Here is a 16,517-nt window from a genome sequence, read left to right as displayed (position 1 = left end):
TTTTAGAAGTGTTTTTAGATTTTCTAGATCAAACACGTTTTCATTAAACACAGAAACAACGAAAACATTTTTAATCAGTCACGTCTTATATCTTCGGTTTCCGACGATTTATTTTTAGAAACAAAAAAGGCAACACATGCGGGACCTTCAAACGCAGGCCGATCTGTGTCACTTCGGTCTCACTAAACCCAAACCAGAGCCTCTCTCTCTTTCCTGCCCCCCTCATGGCGACCCCCTCCGACTCCGAAGCCGGCCCGAACCCTAAGCCCGTCGAAGAATTGGAGACTGAGAGTGCTACTAACGATGAACACCAAGGCGAGGACGAAGACGAGATCGAGGAGGAGGGCGACGACGAGGAGGAGGCGGAGGAAGACGAAACTCCCGCTGCCCAGAGGGAGAATATCGATCGCCTCTTCCGCCGCCTCTCCGGGGGCCCCGTCCGCCTCCGCGTCCAAGACATCATCATCCGGGGCAACACCAAGACCAAGGACGCCCTCATCGAAGCCGAGGTCCTCGATGCCTTCCGCTCCGCCTGCTCCATGCAGGAGCTCATCCAGGCTGCTGGCCTCGCCAACACGCGCCTCCGCCAGTTGGATATCTTTGACTCGGTTTCCATTACGCTCGATTCCGGCCCCTCCGAGCTCCCTGGCACCGCCAATGTCGTCATTGATGTCGTAGAGGCCAGGAATCCGCTGACTGGTGAATTCGGGGCATATTCAAAGCCAGAGGTGAGATCCTCGATCTGTTTATTGTTTATCTTATTTGCCCGTTCCCGTCACATCTTCCTTATAGAAGTAGATTGTATGACAGTGTAGTCACACTCACTGACTTCTAATTGGCAATCCTTCTCTTAAACAAGAAATATACAATAGGGATCGAGGAAGTATTGTTGAGCTTCTCACAAATACGAGTAACTGAAACGATGCTGGTTATGAGAGATTCTTAACAAGTCTTGCGATACAAGAGATTACTAAATGTATTGGAGATAATTATATGTATTGGATGTTAAGAGTAGAAATTGGAATTGAATAGAAAGTGTAATAATAAAAGACAATATTTGTGAAACTCACGATAAACAATACTATTATTTAGATGATGTTAGTATGTTTACATAAACTCGTAACTCCCCTTAACGTCATATTTGTGAATCACCAAACAACTTTAGAACATTGTTTTCTTATTTTTTGAAGGACTCTTTAGTGATCTCTTGTAGATTTGGATTTAATCTGGCAATATTTGATTGAGAATATGTTTTAATAACCATAAATTTTTTATTTCATAATTCTTAAAGCTACATTTTAATCAACTATTGTATCTCTGAAAAAAATAAAATTGTAATCAACTGAAAAAACAAGATTAGCTGAACATGATAACTATATAGATATGACTCAACCTCATCTTATTGCATACATACTTTATCTCTGTATAAAATTTTGGAACTAACAGATATGTTCTTGAAGTTAGCTATTGCCTTTAGACTGTCAGACATCTACCACTAGGGTGCAAAATGTGTCGAATCTAATGACCCACTTCAAACCAATCTGGTTTGACTATGAACTAGTTAAGAGTTAATGAGCCAAATACTTGTTTTAAAATTGATTGTTTCCACACGAATGAGTCCATCTGACCTAGGATTGGGTTAGATTGCCTGTTTTGACTATTCCAAATGTACATTTTCTAACCTTTACGACCTCTCAAAAGAAAATAAGAAGATAAAAAAGAAAATGTAGGAAAACAGTTTTCCAGGTGCCCAACGATAAGATAAGGATGGGGGAAAATGGTAGTGACACTGTTCTCAGTTTTCCACCGACCAGATATGCTGCCAGCTAACATTGAAGAAGAGGAGGAGAGGAGGTGGGGAAGAGGAATAGGAGAAGATGCAGCTCAATCTGCGAATGACCAATATGCAAAGAGGAAGAGTGTTGAGGATTGTCTCCTCCCAGAGAAAGCTACTTTCTATGAGGGAGAGAGAGGTGCCTCTAACAAGAGACCAAAGAACCTTGTTCCAATAATAAATTAATTATTTCATTGTTATGGCTTTTGCAGGCTAGATCTTGGTCACTTGAAGGATCACTGAAGCTCAAAAACTTGTTTGGCTATGGTGATATTTGGGATGCTTCTGGGGCTTATGGTTTTGGTCAAACATCAGAGATAAGTGCTGGAGTGTCGTTGCCCAGATTCAAAGCAATCTCAACTCCTCTTACGACTCGGGTGTCATTACTCTCTCAAGATTGGTTAAAGTTTTCATCATACAAGGAACGCCTATTGGGTCTTTCTGTTGGTTTGATATCAACCGGAAACCATGACCTGGCTTACAATCTTACATGGCGTAACTTATCCGATCCATCGCACATGTCATCCAAAACAATACGGAGACAGTTAGGACATAGTCTTCTTTCCTCTTTAAAATACACATACAGGATTGACCATAGAGATTCTAATCTGAGGCCAACACGTGGGTATGCTTTCCTTTCAACTTCTCAATTTGGTGGTCTTGGACCAGATAGTAGGATCGTACGATTTATCAGACAGGTACTATCTCTTAACTTTTCATGTTTGATTAAGAAGGAATTTAATCAACTTATTGAATTTTGATAGCTTGTACTAATATTTAGTTTTACTATACAGTTGAACTGGTAAGCTCTCTTTGATGTTCCCAGTGGTTTAGAGTCTTGATTCAACTGTAAAAATTGTCATTCTAATTGTCTCATTTCTATCATTTAGTTATAGTGCATGAGAACATGGTAGTTGCTGTAGTTATATGTTGGGTCTATTTTAACAGCGTGATGTGCTACTTTAGATTGCAAACATTGCAATTTTCTTGCAATATGCTGTCACAGTTGGTTGTTGAATAAATAGCATGAATTTTGGTGTAGAATGATCATAAGTACTACAATGTATTGATGCTAAGGTTTAAATGGATCGTAGATCCAGCTTTGTTTTGTTTTTTTGTACTTCTCCGCTCTATGTTGGTAGAAAAGACAATCAGTTACCATAGTTCCTACAAATTATACTTGAAAAGGTGTGCGTTGTACTTTATAAGGTTATTAGAGGAATAAAAGACAATAAAATTGTAGCACATAGCTGATCTATGTTAAATTTTTGGCTTTTTTGGTCCTGGAAGTACGTTAGCAAAATTTTGACTATTCCAGGTGCTTATCAATGTATGATATTGTTACTACACTCAATAAGCCAAAGTCTTTGACCGCAAAACTTTTTAACGAGGACATCCTCTAGTTAGTTCCTATCATTTAAGGGATAAGCATGTGACTGGTAGCAAAGTATTGGAACCAGCTAGTTTTGTCAGGACCTGTGTGTCTCACTTCTTGTATTAACAGACTGATCAGGTGAAACTTTATGTGAGCTTCATAATGGAAATATGAGTCCTGGTTATGTTTCCGCAGAACTCTCTTGCTTATACTTATCTGTTCTGTAGGTGAACTACATGCCTGATTAATCCTGTAGTCCCATTTCCTTTTTCCATTCTAATTGTTCATTCTTTGTCCTCTCTGAAACTCAACCACTGGGCTCCTGAGCTATGATTACCACCATGCAGAATTTGCCCCACCAAAAGGCAGAGAAAAAGGAAGAAGCACACAAAACAATTGTTTGCAACTTGCTTTCCCACCACCTTTTTCCTTTTCCTTTTGTTTTTCCCTCTGTTTGGTATCCTTATATTACTTTGTTAAGATTAATGCTTTGAACTTAAAAAGATTTCTGTAGAATGAATATTGGTATATAACTGTGTTTTTTGTCTAGATTCTTTGTTCTCAATCACCCCTCAATGAGTGCATCATAAATGAACAATCCTACCCACATGAGTGTAATTAATATTGTGTATCATTAATGACTGTTTGTCAACATTCATATTCCTTTCTATGATTTCAGTTTTGTTCAAAGCCACCGTTGCGGAAGCATGAAGGTTCATTAATTTGTTTACCGGATTGTCACGACCTTAGCTGGAATTGCCTAAGGCGTGCGGCACCCTTGCGGCCAAAGACGCGAACTTAGCATGCGTTGCCTAAGTCGTGAGTTACCTTTGTGGCAAAGACGCGAACTTAGCTTGCGTTGCCTAAGTCGCGCTTCGCCCTTGCGATATTGCTCCGCAAGGATCAGCCCACTTTGTAACCTCTCGCAGGTCCCGAAGGACCTGTAAAAGAGAAAGTTGGTTAGTTCGAAAGAACGAGCAACGGACAAGTCCCGAAGTCTCGCGAAAAGGGGAAGCTTTACAAGCAATTCGACGAACACCTTGTGTGCACAAGAGAAAAGAGGGAGAGGGAGAAAAACAAGGCTTTCAAGGATGAACGAACAGCTGCAAGCCCACAAACAGCCGCTCACCTGGTCCCGGGCGCGAAGATAAGTTCCCGTAAAGGTCACGTGCGAACTTACGAAAGAGAGTTCAACCGAAGCCCCATCCAGTCCTGTGCCACCCGGGGGGTTCTAGGGGTCTAAGATGGCTGACATTTTGGTGAGCGGAGGCAGTTCTCCGCAACCCTCCCGCGGCACGCGAAAACGGAGCTATTTTGCTCGGTTCGGTGAGCGGTCGCTTTGTAACGCCGCAGCTTGTTCGAACTTACATATTTACAAGCAAAATGACCCAAAACCAAGAGAAAACATGCTGTCAAGCAGCTGTACATGCAGGTGTGAGCGACGAACGGTTCGTTGAACGGAGTTGTTGCGGGTGCGCGACGACCGTTCGTGACATTCTCCCCCATTTAAACTGTCGACGCCCTCGTCGACTCTTGTTGGTAATTGTTGATGACTTCTTCTTCATGTCGCAGGGCGTCTTCAGGCTCCCAACTGGCTTCAGTTCGGGGAAGCTTTCGCCACTTCACCAAGTACTCTGTCTGCTCAGCTCCGTTGGGTAGCTTTATCTTGCGGTCCGCCAGAATGGTTTCCACTCGCTTCTCGTAGGAGGCTGTGATGGGAGGTAGCCGAGTTGGAACACTTCGGAAAGCATCTTGCGGATCCGAGTGGTAGGCCTTTAGGTTGCTGGCGTGAAGAACGTTGTGAATTTTGAACCACGCCGGCAGCTGCAACTTGTAAGAGACGTTGCCTACCCTACTGATGATTGGGAAGGGTCCTTCATACTTGCGCACCAATCCTTTGTGGACTTTGTTCCTAAAGAATTGGAGTGATGCTGGTTGGAGCTTTACCAACACCAAATCGCCAACTTTGAACTCTTGCGGTCGCCTTCCCAAGTTGGCCCACTTCTTCATCCTTTTTGCCGCCTTCTCCAAATAAGCCCGCACAATATCTGCATTTCGATGCCACTCCTTTGCGAAATGATAGGCTGATGGACTACTCCCAGTATACCCAATTACCATGGTGTGCGGAGTCGACGGTTATTGTCCTGTGATAATTTCGAAGGGGCTTTTGTTGGATGCAGAGCTCCGTTGCAAGTTGTAGGAGAATTGGGCAATGTCTAACAGCTTCACCCTATCAACGAGATTGGCACTCACGTAGTGCCGAAGATATTGCTCCAAGAGCGAATTTATTCTTTCAGTCTGACCATCCGTCTGGGGGTGGAGGCTTGTAGAGAAGTATAACTTTGACCCCAACAATTTGAACAACTCGGTCCAAAATCGTCACAGGAACCGAGCGTCTCGATCGCTAATGATATTGTGCGGGACTCCCCAATACTTCACTACATACTTCATCATCAGCTTGGCCGCCTCCTCTGCTGAACAGTGTAGGGGAGCAGCAATGAAAGTTGCATACTTTAAAAACCGATCAACCACCACGAGTATCGATCCGAGTCCCCCTACAGGTGGCAAGCTTGATATGAAGTCCAAGGAAATGCTCTCCCACGGCCTTTCTGGTACGGGCAACGACTCCAGAAGTCCCACCGGCTTCCGCTGCTCCACCTTGTCTCGTTGGCAAGTAAGGCATGTTCGAACATATTCCTCCACATCAATCCCCATCTTCGACCAGTAGAAGGCCCTCTCCACGAGAGCCAACGTTCTGTGAATGCCTGGGTGTCCAGCCCAAAGGGAATCGTGACACTCTTTTAAGAGCTCATGCCTTAAATTGTCCACTCGGGGAACATACACCCTATTCCCTTTTGTGTAAACAAGTCCCTCCTGGACCCAAAATCGTCGTGCCTTGCCTTCTTTGATGAGCTGCATCAAGATAACTGCCCGGGGGTCACTATACAGTCCATCCCTGATTCGGGAAAGGAAGTTGGAGTGCAACTGACTTGCTTGGCCTCTGCCCTCCAGTTGTACGACATTCACACATTCCACTTTCTGACTCAGTGCATCGGCCACGACATTCGCCTTCCCAGGCTTGTACTCCATTGTCATATCAAATTCAGCCAGGAAGTCCTGCCATCGCGCTTGCTTTGGGGAGAGCTTCTTCTGAGTTTGGAAATAGCTCAGAGTGATGTTGTCCGTCCTCAGCACAAATCGTGACCCGAGGAGGTAGTGTCGCCAAACTCGTAGACGGTGGATCACTGCTGTCATCTCCTTCTCATGCACTGGATACCGCCGCTCGGTCTCGTTGAGTTTGCGGCTCTCGTAGGCCATCGGATGACCCTCTTGCATGAGTACCCCCCCAATAGCGAAGTCCGAAGCATCTGTATGGACTTCAAAGGACTCTCCATAGTTCGGCAATTTGAGCATCGGTTCTTCCAGAACAGCAGCCTTTAGATCTTGGAATGCTATCTCACATTTGTCCGACCACTTCCAAGGCTACTCCTTCAGCAACTCCGTCAGTGGGGTTGCCCGCTTCGAATATCCCGCTATGAAGCGTCGATAGTAATTGACGAAACCAAGGATCTCAACTCTGGCACCTTCTTGGGAGTTCGCCATTTCGCAACTGCTTGCACCTTCGACTTATCCATCCGAATAGAACCATCACCGATTCGATGCCCCAAGAATAAGATCTCGGTTTGAGCAAAGTAGCATTTCTCCCTTTTCACGAACAAAGTGTTCTCCCTGAGAACCTTGAAAATCGTCCGTAGGTGCTTGACGTGCTCCTCGAGCGTTTGACTGTAGACGACGATATCGTCCAAGTAGACGACCATGAACTTATCCAAATACTCCTTGAATAGCTGGTTCATGAGAGTACAGAATGTGGCCGGAGCGTTGGTTAAGCCGAAAGGCATCACCAAGAACTCAAACGCTCCATACCTGGTCACACAGGTAGTCTTCGCTTCGTCGCCTTCAGCAATGTGCACCTGCCAATACCCCGACCGAAGGTCGAGTTTTGAGAAATACTTAGCCTTGCCCAATTGGTCGAACAAGTCCGCGATGAGCGGGATGGGATACTTGTTCTTCACTGTTACTTTGTTAAGGGCTCGGTAGTCGACGCATAATCGGAGGCTCCCATCTTGTTTCTTCTGGAAGAGAACTGGAGCTCCGAAAGGTGCTTTAGAGCTGCGGATGAGACCACCGCTTAGCAGTTCACCTAACTGCTTCCTGAGTTCTGCCAACTCTGGCGGGGGCATGCGGTAGGGTGGTCTCGCTGGAGGCTTCACTCCTGGCTCCAGCTCGATGCTGTGATCCACGCCTCTGCGTGGTGGAAGAGTCTTCGGCAACTCGGGTGGCATAACATCTTTGAACTCTTTTAGGACGTTTGCCACCATAACAGGTTCTTGAATGGCCTCCTCATTGAGTGGCTCTAGCTTCATAGCAGCCACGAATGTCAATTCGCCTTTTCGCACCCCTTTCTTCAGTTGTAATGCCGAAATGTGTTGGGGCTCCTTAGTTTCTCTCCGAGAGACGGGAACCACGCAGGGGTCATCGCCTCCCATCATACATAGGGAGTTCAAGAACGGCATCGGCACCAACTTCGCCGCGTGCATAAACTCCATTCCAAGAATCACTTGGAAGTCATCCAGTGGTACGGCCATCATGTTGGTGTTTCCGCTCCAAGTCCCGATTTTGATGGGAACTCCCTTCGCCAACCCGGAGATTCGCCTGGCCTCCGAGTTCACCGCCTTCATTCGGCTTGGGCTCTTCTCCAAGGTCAACCCAAGTCGTTGTGCTTCGCGATCGGCTATGAAGTTGTGGGTAGCGCCCGTGTCCACCATTGCACGGGTCGTTTGGCCATTTAGCTTGATGTCCACATACATCAGCTCACTACTTCCTGCTTTTTGTGCCTTTGTCTTCATGTTCTCCCCCACTTGACCCCGCATAGCGTTCAACAAACGCATTGCTCCCATTCGGGGTCCTTGCGACTCCTCGTCGTCGCTGCTGGATTCAGAACTGCTTGAACTAAGAGCAACAGCTTTGCCCTTGTCCGATCGGGGAGGGTGGATGGAAGCCGTCAAAGCATTGAGTGCCTGTTTTTGTGGGCACTCCCTTACCATGTGCGGTCCTCCGCACAAGAAGCATCCTCCAGGTTTTGAGGCCTTGCCTTTCGGGTTCGGTCCTTTGTGGGAGCTCTTCTTCTTTTGTTCGCCCCCCGAGCTCCTTCCCTCGAGAATGCTTTGGAGGTCGATTGCCTGAAGATTGTTTCCTTCTTGCTGGGTCTTCAGAAGAAACAAAGTCGGTGAGCCTTTCTGCAGTCGCAATTGCCCCGACCACGTCGGTAACATTCCTTCGATTTAGCTCCTGTCGAGCCCATGGTTTCAAACCATCGAGGAAGCTGAACAACTTGTCTTTTTCGGACATGTCCTGTATGTCCAGCATTAGTGCAGAAAATTGTTTCACATAGTCTCGGATGGTGGTACTTTGGCGGAGTTGTCTCAACTTCCTTCGTGCGACGAACTCCGTGTTCTCTGGTAGGAACTGAGTTCTCAACTCCTGCTTTAAGTCCTCCCATGTGTCGACTCGACACCGACCTTGTTGGATCTCCTCCCAATGAGTTCGCCACCAAAGTTTCGTATCTCCGTTCAGATACATTGTTGCTATAAAAACTTTGGTATCTTCAGAATCGGGCCTCGTAGCTCGGAAGTATTGCTCCATGTCGAACAGAAAGTTCTCGAGCTCTTTGGCATCTCTGGCCCCTCCATATCCATGAGGCTCAGGTGCCCTCAAATTTTGTGGCGGTGCAACGCGGGTGTTGCCTCCTCCCGCATTTAGTGTTCTTGTGAGCATGACCACCTTAGCAGTGAGTTCCGCCACAACATCCTGTAAGTGTTGCACGGAGTCTTTGGTGTCATCAGACAGTCGGTCGACTAGGGCCTCGACCTTGTCGATCCTGGACTCTGCTTCCTCTTGCGAGCTCTCTACCTCAACAAGTCTTTGTTGGCCATGGTAGAGTTCCTCCATGCTCGCTTCAAGAACATCCAGGCGGGTTTCCGCCGTCGTGAGTCTTTCCTTATGACTCTTTTTCCCAGTTAGCGCTCCAGATTGTGCTTCCTCCGCTCGCGGAGAGTAGCCAACTTCTCGCTCATCTTGTTCGCTGTTGCGCTCCTCTTGAGCGACTCCAACAACATGAGAGCGAGTGTGCACATGCAGCCCACCTGCGGCTGCTTGGGGCAAGGGTCCGGCTTGCCCCGTCTTGCTTGATTCGCCACGATGCTTTGCCATCGCGAAGTTGCGAAGTTCGTTCACTGTTCGCTCGAAGTGCTTGCCCGCTCTGATACCACAATGTCACGACCTTAGCTGGAATTGCCTAAGGCGTGCGGCACCCTTGCGGCCAAAGACGCGAACTTAGCTTGCGTTGCCTAAGTCGCGAGTTACCCTTGTGGCAAAGACGCGAACTTAGCTTGCGTTGCCTAAGTCGCGCTTCGCCCTTGCGATATTGCTCCGCAAGGATCAGCCCACTTTGTAACCTCTTGCAGGTCCCGAAGGACCTGTAAAAGAGAAAGTTGGTTAGTTCGAAAGAACGAGCAACGGACAAGTCCCGAAGTCTCGCGAAAAGGGGAAGCTTTACAAGCAATTCGACGAACACCTTGTGTGCACAAGAGAAAAGAGGGAGAGGGAGAAAAACAAGGCTTTCAAGGATGAACGAACAGCTGCAAGCCCACAAACAGCCGCTCACCTGGTCCCGGGCGCGAAGACAAGTTCCCGTAAAGGTCACGTGCGAACTTGCGAAAGAGAGTTCAACGCCCGGTATATAACCGAAGCCCCATCCAGCCCTGTGCCACCCGGGGGGTTCCAGGGGTTTGAGATGGCTGACATTTTGGTCAGCGGAGGCAGTTCTCCGCAACCCTCCCGCGGCACGCGAAAACGGAGCTGTTTTGGGTTGTTTTGGGGTTGTTTTGCTCGGTTCGGTGAGCGGTCGCTTTGTAACGCCGCAGCTTGTTCGAACTTACATATTTACAAGCAAAATGACCCAAAACCAAGAGAAAACATGCTGTCAAGCAGCTGTACATGCAGGTGTGAGCGACGAACGGTTCGTTGAACGGAGTTGTTGCGGGTGCGCGACGACCGTTAGTGACAGGATGTCACTAGGAAAGCTTGTGAAAGCCTGTGATAATATCCATATAAAACTGGCTAGAGGTTTATGTAAAGATGGAAATGTATTCATTTAGAAAAACATTATTTGGTGAGAAGATGGACTCAGAGTTTGCCTGGGAATATGCAGTAAGATGTGACTGCCTTGGTGACCAAACGAGTCATGCTATATAGTGATATTTTACTGGAGAAGGTGCAGATTTTCTTATTCCATGTTGTTGAAGGAAGAGGTCTACAAGCTTAGGGAGAGCACAGTTGAAAGGATTTGTCCTCTCACAGTGCTGGACTGAACTTTTGATATTAGTTAGTCATTTGAATTATATCTGTATTGATTCTCTTTGTAGGATTAAATTTTTTTTGCAATTAATTGTAGAGAATAACATCAGTCATGTTCTTGGTCAATCATACCATTATTTTTCTCTGTTCAATTTAAATGAAAGATGCATATTTCCCATTAATGTTTGCTTACTTTTTTTTTTTCTCGTTACAGGAGTTTGATGTTAGAGGAGCTTTCCCCTTGGGATTTTACAATGCTGCTGTCAACTTTGGTGTTGCAGCAGGTGCGATAATGCCATGGGGAAGGGGATTTATGGACTCAACATCACCATTACCTGAACGATTTTACATGGGCGGTCATTCTTCTCCTATATGCAGTTTGGGTGGTCCTACTTCTTTGTTGGGGTTTAAGTTAAGAGGAGTAGGCCCAACCGATGAGCGGAGAGCAATTCTTACCAAACATGGTGAAGATGAAGCTACCACTCCTTCTGGAAGGATTGCCTCTCCATGCGGGGACACCATCGGAGGTAATCTTGCAGTTACTGCCTTTGCTGATCTCTCATTTGATCTACCGCTAAAGTTGTTTAGAGAGTCTGGAGTGCACGGTCACATGTTTTTAAACACCGGGAATGTTGTCGATTTGACACCGGCGGAGTTCAAGAATTTCTCGTTTCGGGGATTCTTGGAGACATTTAGGAGCTCAGCCGGATTTGGCATAATCTTCCCCACCAGATTCTTTCGCATGGAGGTTTGTCTCGCTTTGAAATCTAAACAATATAGTGTACCCAATCTTCTATCCTCTTACAAGATGTGGTTTTTGTTTACAGATTAACTACTGTTATATATTGAAACAACTACAGCATGACCATGGAAAGACAGGCATACAATTCAGCTTCTCCACTCCATAGGTTTGCTAGGTAGCTTCAGATTCTTTCACCCTTCGCTAATTGTGCTCCTTTTTTTGTTTGTGTTTTTATTGAGAGGAGAAAGCTTATTTCGAAAGGCAAGAGAAAAAAAAAATTTCCATGGTCAGATAAATTTTCTCGATATGAACCCTTTCCTTTTTCTTTTTTCTTTTGCTATTCCATTTGAACCATTGGTCCTCGATTTTGATAGGATCTTATATGATGATTTTTTTTAAAAAGGTAGCTTTTAAGAAACTTTGTCGGTTGTTTTTTATATATAATTTTCCATTTATTTAGCCTTTTTGTTGGTGAAGAAAGAAAGCTGGGGAATGATCATAAGCTTCTTTTGATGTTTCTCTGGCTGCTGCACTCGTGGAATCACTGGCCACTGGTCCAGAGCTGGCCTTGTTTTGTGATATGTTCCATTTGTGGATGCTTATGAGAGTCGAGGTCTTATCTTTGCATCATGGATGGTGCCCATAGAATCCGAATCCGGGATTAAGGACTCTTGCTAAGTCTTATAACTAGTCTGATCAAAGTTTGGCCATAGCGTTTGGAGGTCATAGATTGTCACTCGAGATCTTTGTAGAGCGAGTAAAAATTCTCAAAATTTGCTGCATCTTTAGCCCCCAAGCACAAACAAATGCTTCGGTTTTCTGTGCTGGCCCCCCACGTATTGCAACCGTATTTTGTACGCTTTATGATCGATAGCAAATGCGCCCAATACTCGATTGGGCGAGTCTGACGTCAATCTCGGACGCACACTTGACGCGACTGACGTTCGCTTTCACCACGGAGTGGGAGACTGGCTAATGTATACCACGTTATACTGAAGAATACATCTGAAACATATCTAAGAGTATTTGTAGTTTACCAACAATAAGAGTGTTAAGGGTTAATTATAATTTACCTCGTATAGTTAGATCTCTTTGGTATAAGTAAAATATCTAATTTTATTTATCCTAATGTTATTAGTTTTACCAATGAAAATATGAAAATGATAAATAAAAAAATAATTTTAATATTTTATTTATATTTTTGATGTTCATGAATGCTGATGTTGTTGAAGTCTGCATATAGCAGTTGTAGATAAAGAGGGAGAGTGGCAATGAAATGTGAGACAAAGGGAGAGGAGGAAGGTGACAACATTTTCCCGTTGTATCGTCGTTGCTTGGTAACTATGTTGGCACCGATAACGATGTGAGGATAAGCGACGTTGTTTTACATCTGTGACCATATCGATGTAGATGCAAGCAGCCCCTTCATCGCTCAGCATCTGCGTTGGTGTCGACGTAGTTGCTGAGCGATACCGACGCAAATTCAACGTCAGCATTTGCATCCTCCTCTCTCTTTGTTTCACCTCTTGTCGTCATTTTTCCTGCTCATTCACAATAGTCATTCGTGGCTCCAACGGTGTCGTCGTACACCACCATCAAAAATATAATTGGGATGTTTAAAATATCTGTTAAAAAAAAGTGAACTAGATATTTTATTTTTATAACTATAAAAATTTTAATATAATTTATTTAAATATAAGGATTGAGATACTAAAAATGTTTAATTATAATATATAATTAGCCCGAGTATTAATTACTCGTGCCTTCGTCACACTTATTTGACGTACGTTGTCACCATGGAGTGGGAGAATTGGCTAAAGTAAACCACATTTCACAAAAGAATGTCATTGAATTAATAAGAGTAGGCGCATCAAAAGTTGCTATAATTTTTCGAAAATACCGAATTAAAAAAAGAAAAGAAAAAAATCAAAAGATCTGTGGCTGCTGGGATTCGAGCCCAGGTCTCCACGGCCACAACGTGGAATTCTAACCACTAAACTACAGCCACGGTTGTTGAATTAGCAACCATCATCTTTCTTCTGTAAGAAATGCTGAGTTATTCGTGAACCCACCGTATGGCGTTTTAAGCGGCGGTCAAGTCAGCTTCCTAATAGTGATTAAGATTTATGATCGAAATAAACGGTTTTGAAGAGACCCTTTCGTACTTTCCCACGGAGAAGTATCTATTCTCCGTTCAAAGATTTGACTTCTCCTTATTTGCAGGTATAAAGCGTCAAAGTTGACCACCACCACCGTTTGGTTGGGCGGCAAGAGCTAATCCCCAAACTTGGCTTGCTTAGATCAAAGTCTAAGTCAGCTAATTAACTTCCTGTCCACCAACCGGTGACCTTTTCCTTCCACGCGTCTTTTATACGATGCTTGCGCGACGAGTAACGACTAACTGTTTTTATATTTCCTATCAATTCGATATATTTATTATATTTTAAATATTAATACAATAATAAATATATTTTATTTTATTATCAAGAATTAAATGTTCGAAATATTATTTAATATATATTTTAAAATTTGTTGTAAGATTCTGTACTTGAATCTTATTTTTATGATTTATCTTTAAATAAAAAAAATTATATCACAGTAATGATCATGTCGCGATTTAGGTAACACCGGTGGGTCCCACATGGAGCCTCGGCCAGCCACCTCACCGACGGCCGTGAGAGGTATATATGTAATAGTAGTCGCGGGAGGTAAGCGGGTCCCGCATCAGCCTCCTCCAGGATTGGTTGTCCCCAAGTAGTTTATTTACACTGGCGGTCAGCACATCCAGAAACTTGGCGAAACCGAAACCCTCAGCAAATTCCTCTTGACCGACGCCGGGTGGACCAAAGACGAGCACCTCTGCAAGAAATGGCTCGTGGTGCCGAGCAGACACGCCTTTCCTGATTCCTCGCGAATGAGCTCAAGGAAACTTCTCCGCAGACCATGTCTCTTCTCGTCCTCGCACGCCGTTGAATATAAATCCTCTCGACCGAGAACCTCGTCTGCAACCTCCACCTCTCATCAGCTCTCAGCTTACATGGCGTCTCCTCGCTCCAACGTCACGGGCCTCGACGCAGTCTTCCGCTTCTTCGACAAAGACGGCGACGGGAAGATCTCCGCCGCGGAGCTGACCCTCTGCATGAGGACGGTCGGCGAGGAGTTGTCCCTCGAGGACGCCGAGGCCTTCGTCGCGTTAGTAGACGGCGACGGGGACGGGCTGCTGGGGTTCGAGGAGTTTGTGAAGGTGGTGGAGGTGGAGGGGGAGGAAGAGACGGAGAGAGGCTTGAGAGCGGCGTTCGAGATGTACGAGAGCGAAGGGGAGGGCTGCATTACGCCCCGGAGCCTGAAGCGGATGCTCAGCCGGCTGGGCACGTCGAGTGGCATCCACGAGTGCGCGGCCATGATCTGCAGGTACGATCTCGACGGCGATGGAGTGCTGAGCTTTGAAGAGTTCAGAAGCATGATGACGATGGTGTGAGCAGTGGGTTTGATTTGATGATGGAATCACATGATCTGTGAAGAGGAGGATTGGATATTGGACTATTCTTTCGTTCTTATTAATTTATGCATGTATGTATGGGGGTAATTATAGATTAGTTCCTGTAGTTCGATTTTTTTTTAGTATTTCAATTCTTGGACTTAAAAAATTTGTATTGACATACTATAATTATAATTATAAAAGTAAAACATATAACTCTCCTAATTTCATCGGTTTTATTGAAGGAAGTACAAAAATAATGGTCGAAAAAATAATTTCAACGTCCGAGTTACGTTTTTAGTTGTGACAGATAGCAACAACGCTATTGGGAGCCATGACAACTGCATCAACATTAATGCAAATGTAGAGCGATGCCAATGCAGATGCAATACAGAGTGATGAAAGGATGACGGTTTACATTAGGCCTGCAATGCATCCATCCATGGTACCAACTTCCTCTTGACTTGCCACAATCATTAGGTCACCTATGACGCTTGCCACTCCCTCAACGCTGACTACCGCGTCTTTGGCATAGGTCCATGGCGGGTCCGTCATCTCTACGCTTCCTACAATTTCGATCCTACTATCTCCCCCTCGTACTCTCTGTGGCCTCCTCGTCCTCTAGCTCTTGCCTCTCCACTTCCAAGTCCACAGTGACACCTTGGATGAAGAAGCCCACAAATCCTTAGCAAACGATCATAAAGTGACAATGCGGCGTGGTTGAGGAGAGGGTGGAGGCCGTCTTGTTAGGTTGGAGCCGGAGGATGGGGTTGCAGAGTGGATGGTGATGCGTGGAAGCGGTAGCTCATGTAGTTGGCCTACACTAGGAAACGACCGTAGCCCTACCATTACAGGTGGCCCTTGTGGCCACATTGTAGTTTGTCTTCAAGCTCCGAGAGCAGGATGCAACAACGAAAAGGGGCAGTCGGGTGGCACTTTGGTGACTAGATGTGTGCTTCGAAGTACCTGCAAGGCTAATCACCACAATTGCATCATGGATCGCTCGAGTCACCGAGAGCAAACCCATAGTGATAGGGCAGCAGTTGTTTCCTTGTGTGGGCCAACCACGCATGCCGCCACTTCCACGCATCGCCATTCGCTCCGCAACCCCATCCTCTAGCCCAACCTACAAGGATGGCCTCCACCCTCTCCTCAACCACCTTGTGTCACCGCTTTGTAGTCGTCTGCCAAGGATCTATAAGCTTCTTCGCCTGAGGCATCGCCATGGACTTGAGGTGGAGAGGCAAGAGCTAGAGGACGAGGAAGCTATGAAGTGCAAAAGGGAGGTAATAGGATCGAGATCACAGGAAGCGTAGAGGAGGTAGACCTGCCGGAGACGTGACAACCTACGTCGACGGAGTGACAAGCAACATATATGACCTAACGGATGTGGCAAGCCAAGAGGAAGTTAGCGTCGACAGTTACCATGACCCTTAGCAACACTGTCGTCTATCACCATCGAAAACATAATTGAAACGTTAAAATTATTATTTTACTCATCGTTTTTATGCTTCCATCCGGAGAATTAGAATTAATTTTTTTCACTTTCGTAATTATAAGAATCATAATATAATTTTTTTAAGTTTGAAGATGGTAATATAAAAGAGATCAAACTATATGGGTAATATCTAATTGGCCCATGTATGGATTCCTTTTACCATCCAACACTACC

At 45.3% G+C, this 16,517-nt stretch overlaps 2 protein-coding genes and 1 non-coding gene across 3 annotated transcripts; 2 read left to right on the top strand and 1 right to left on the bottom strand.

Annotated features, from left to right (window-relative positions):
- Positions 1-137: 137 nt before the first annotated feature.
- On the top strand, positions 138-11,694 carry LOC103984924 (SAM50-like protein SPAC17C9.06). The gene is made up of 4 exons (XM_009402501.3): positions 138-728; positions 2,047-2,532; positions 10,840-11,373; positions 11,453-11,694. Exons 1-4 carry the CDS (start codon positions 225-227, stop codon positions 11,531-11,533), a joined length of 1,605 nt encoding a protein of 534 aa, XP_009400776.2. The 5' UTR covers positions 138-224; the 3' UTR covers positions 11,534-11,694.
- A 1,609-nt stretch (positions 11,695-13,303) lies between these two features.
- On the bottom strand, positions 13,304-13,375 carry TRNAH-GUG (transfer RNA histidin (anticodon GUG)). The gene has a single exon. It is a non-coding gene; the product is annotated as a tRNA-His (tRNA).
- A 919-nt stretch (positions 13,376-14,294) lies between these two features.
- LOC103984923 (putative calcium-binding protein CML19) lies at positions 14,295-15,070 on the top strand. The gene has a single exon (XM_009402500.3). It carries the CDS (start codon positions 14,405-14,407, stop codon positions 14,843-14,845), a length of 441 nt encoding a protein of 146 aa, XP_009400775.1. The 5' UTR covers positions 14,295-14,404; the 3' UTR covers positions 14,846-15,070.
- The last annotated feature ends 1,447 nt before the right edge of the window (positions 15,071-16,517 follow it).

This window comes from Musa acuminata, chromosome BXJ3-5 (genome assembly GCF_036884655.1).
Source record: "Musa acuminata AAA Group cultivar baxijiao chromosome BXJ3-5, Cavendish_Baxijiao_AAA, whole genome shotgun sequence".
Taxonomy (NCBI): Eukaryota; Viridiplantae; Streptophyta; class Magnoliopsida; order Zingiberales; family Musaceae; genus Musa; species Musa acuminata.
This window is presented reverse-complemented; position numbering and strand designations above follow the sequence as displayed.

What these genes read in the sequence shown, in the direction of transcription:
- LOC103984924 (XM_009402501.3), top strand. Translation starts at nt 225, where the DNA reads ATGGCGACCCCCTCCGACTCCGAAGCCGGCCCGAACCCTAAGCCCGTC. An exon ending in GGGCATATTCAAAGCCAGAG is followed by an intron (nt 729 to 2,046) that starts GTGAGATCCTCG and finishes TGGCTTTTGCAG; the next exon opens with GCTAGATCTTGGTCACTTGA. An exon ending in CCAGATTCTTTCGCATGGAG is followed by an intron (nt 11,374 to 11,452) that starts GTTTGTCTCGCT and finishes TTTTGTTTACAG; the next exon opens with ATTAACTACTGTTATATATT.
- LOC103984923 (XM_009402500.3), top strand. Translation starts at nt 14,405, where the DNA reads ATGGCGTCTCCTCGCTCCAACGTCACGGGCCTCGACGCAGTCTTCCGC.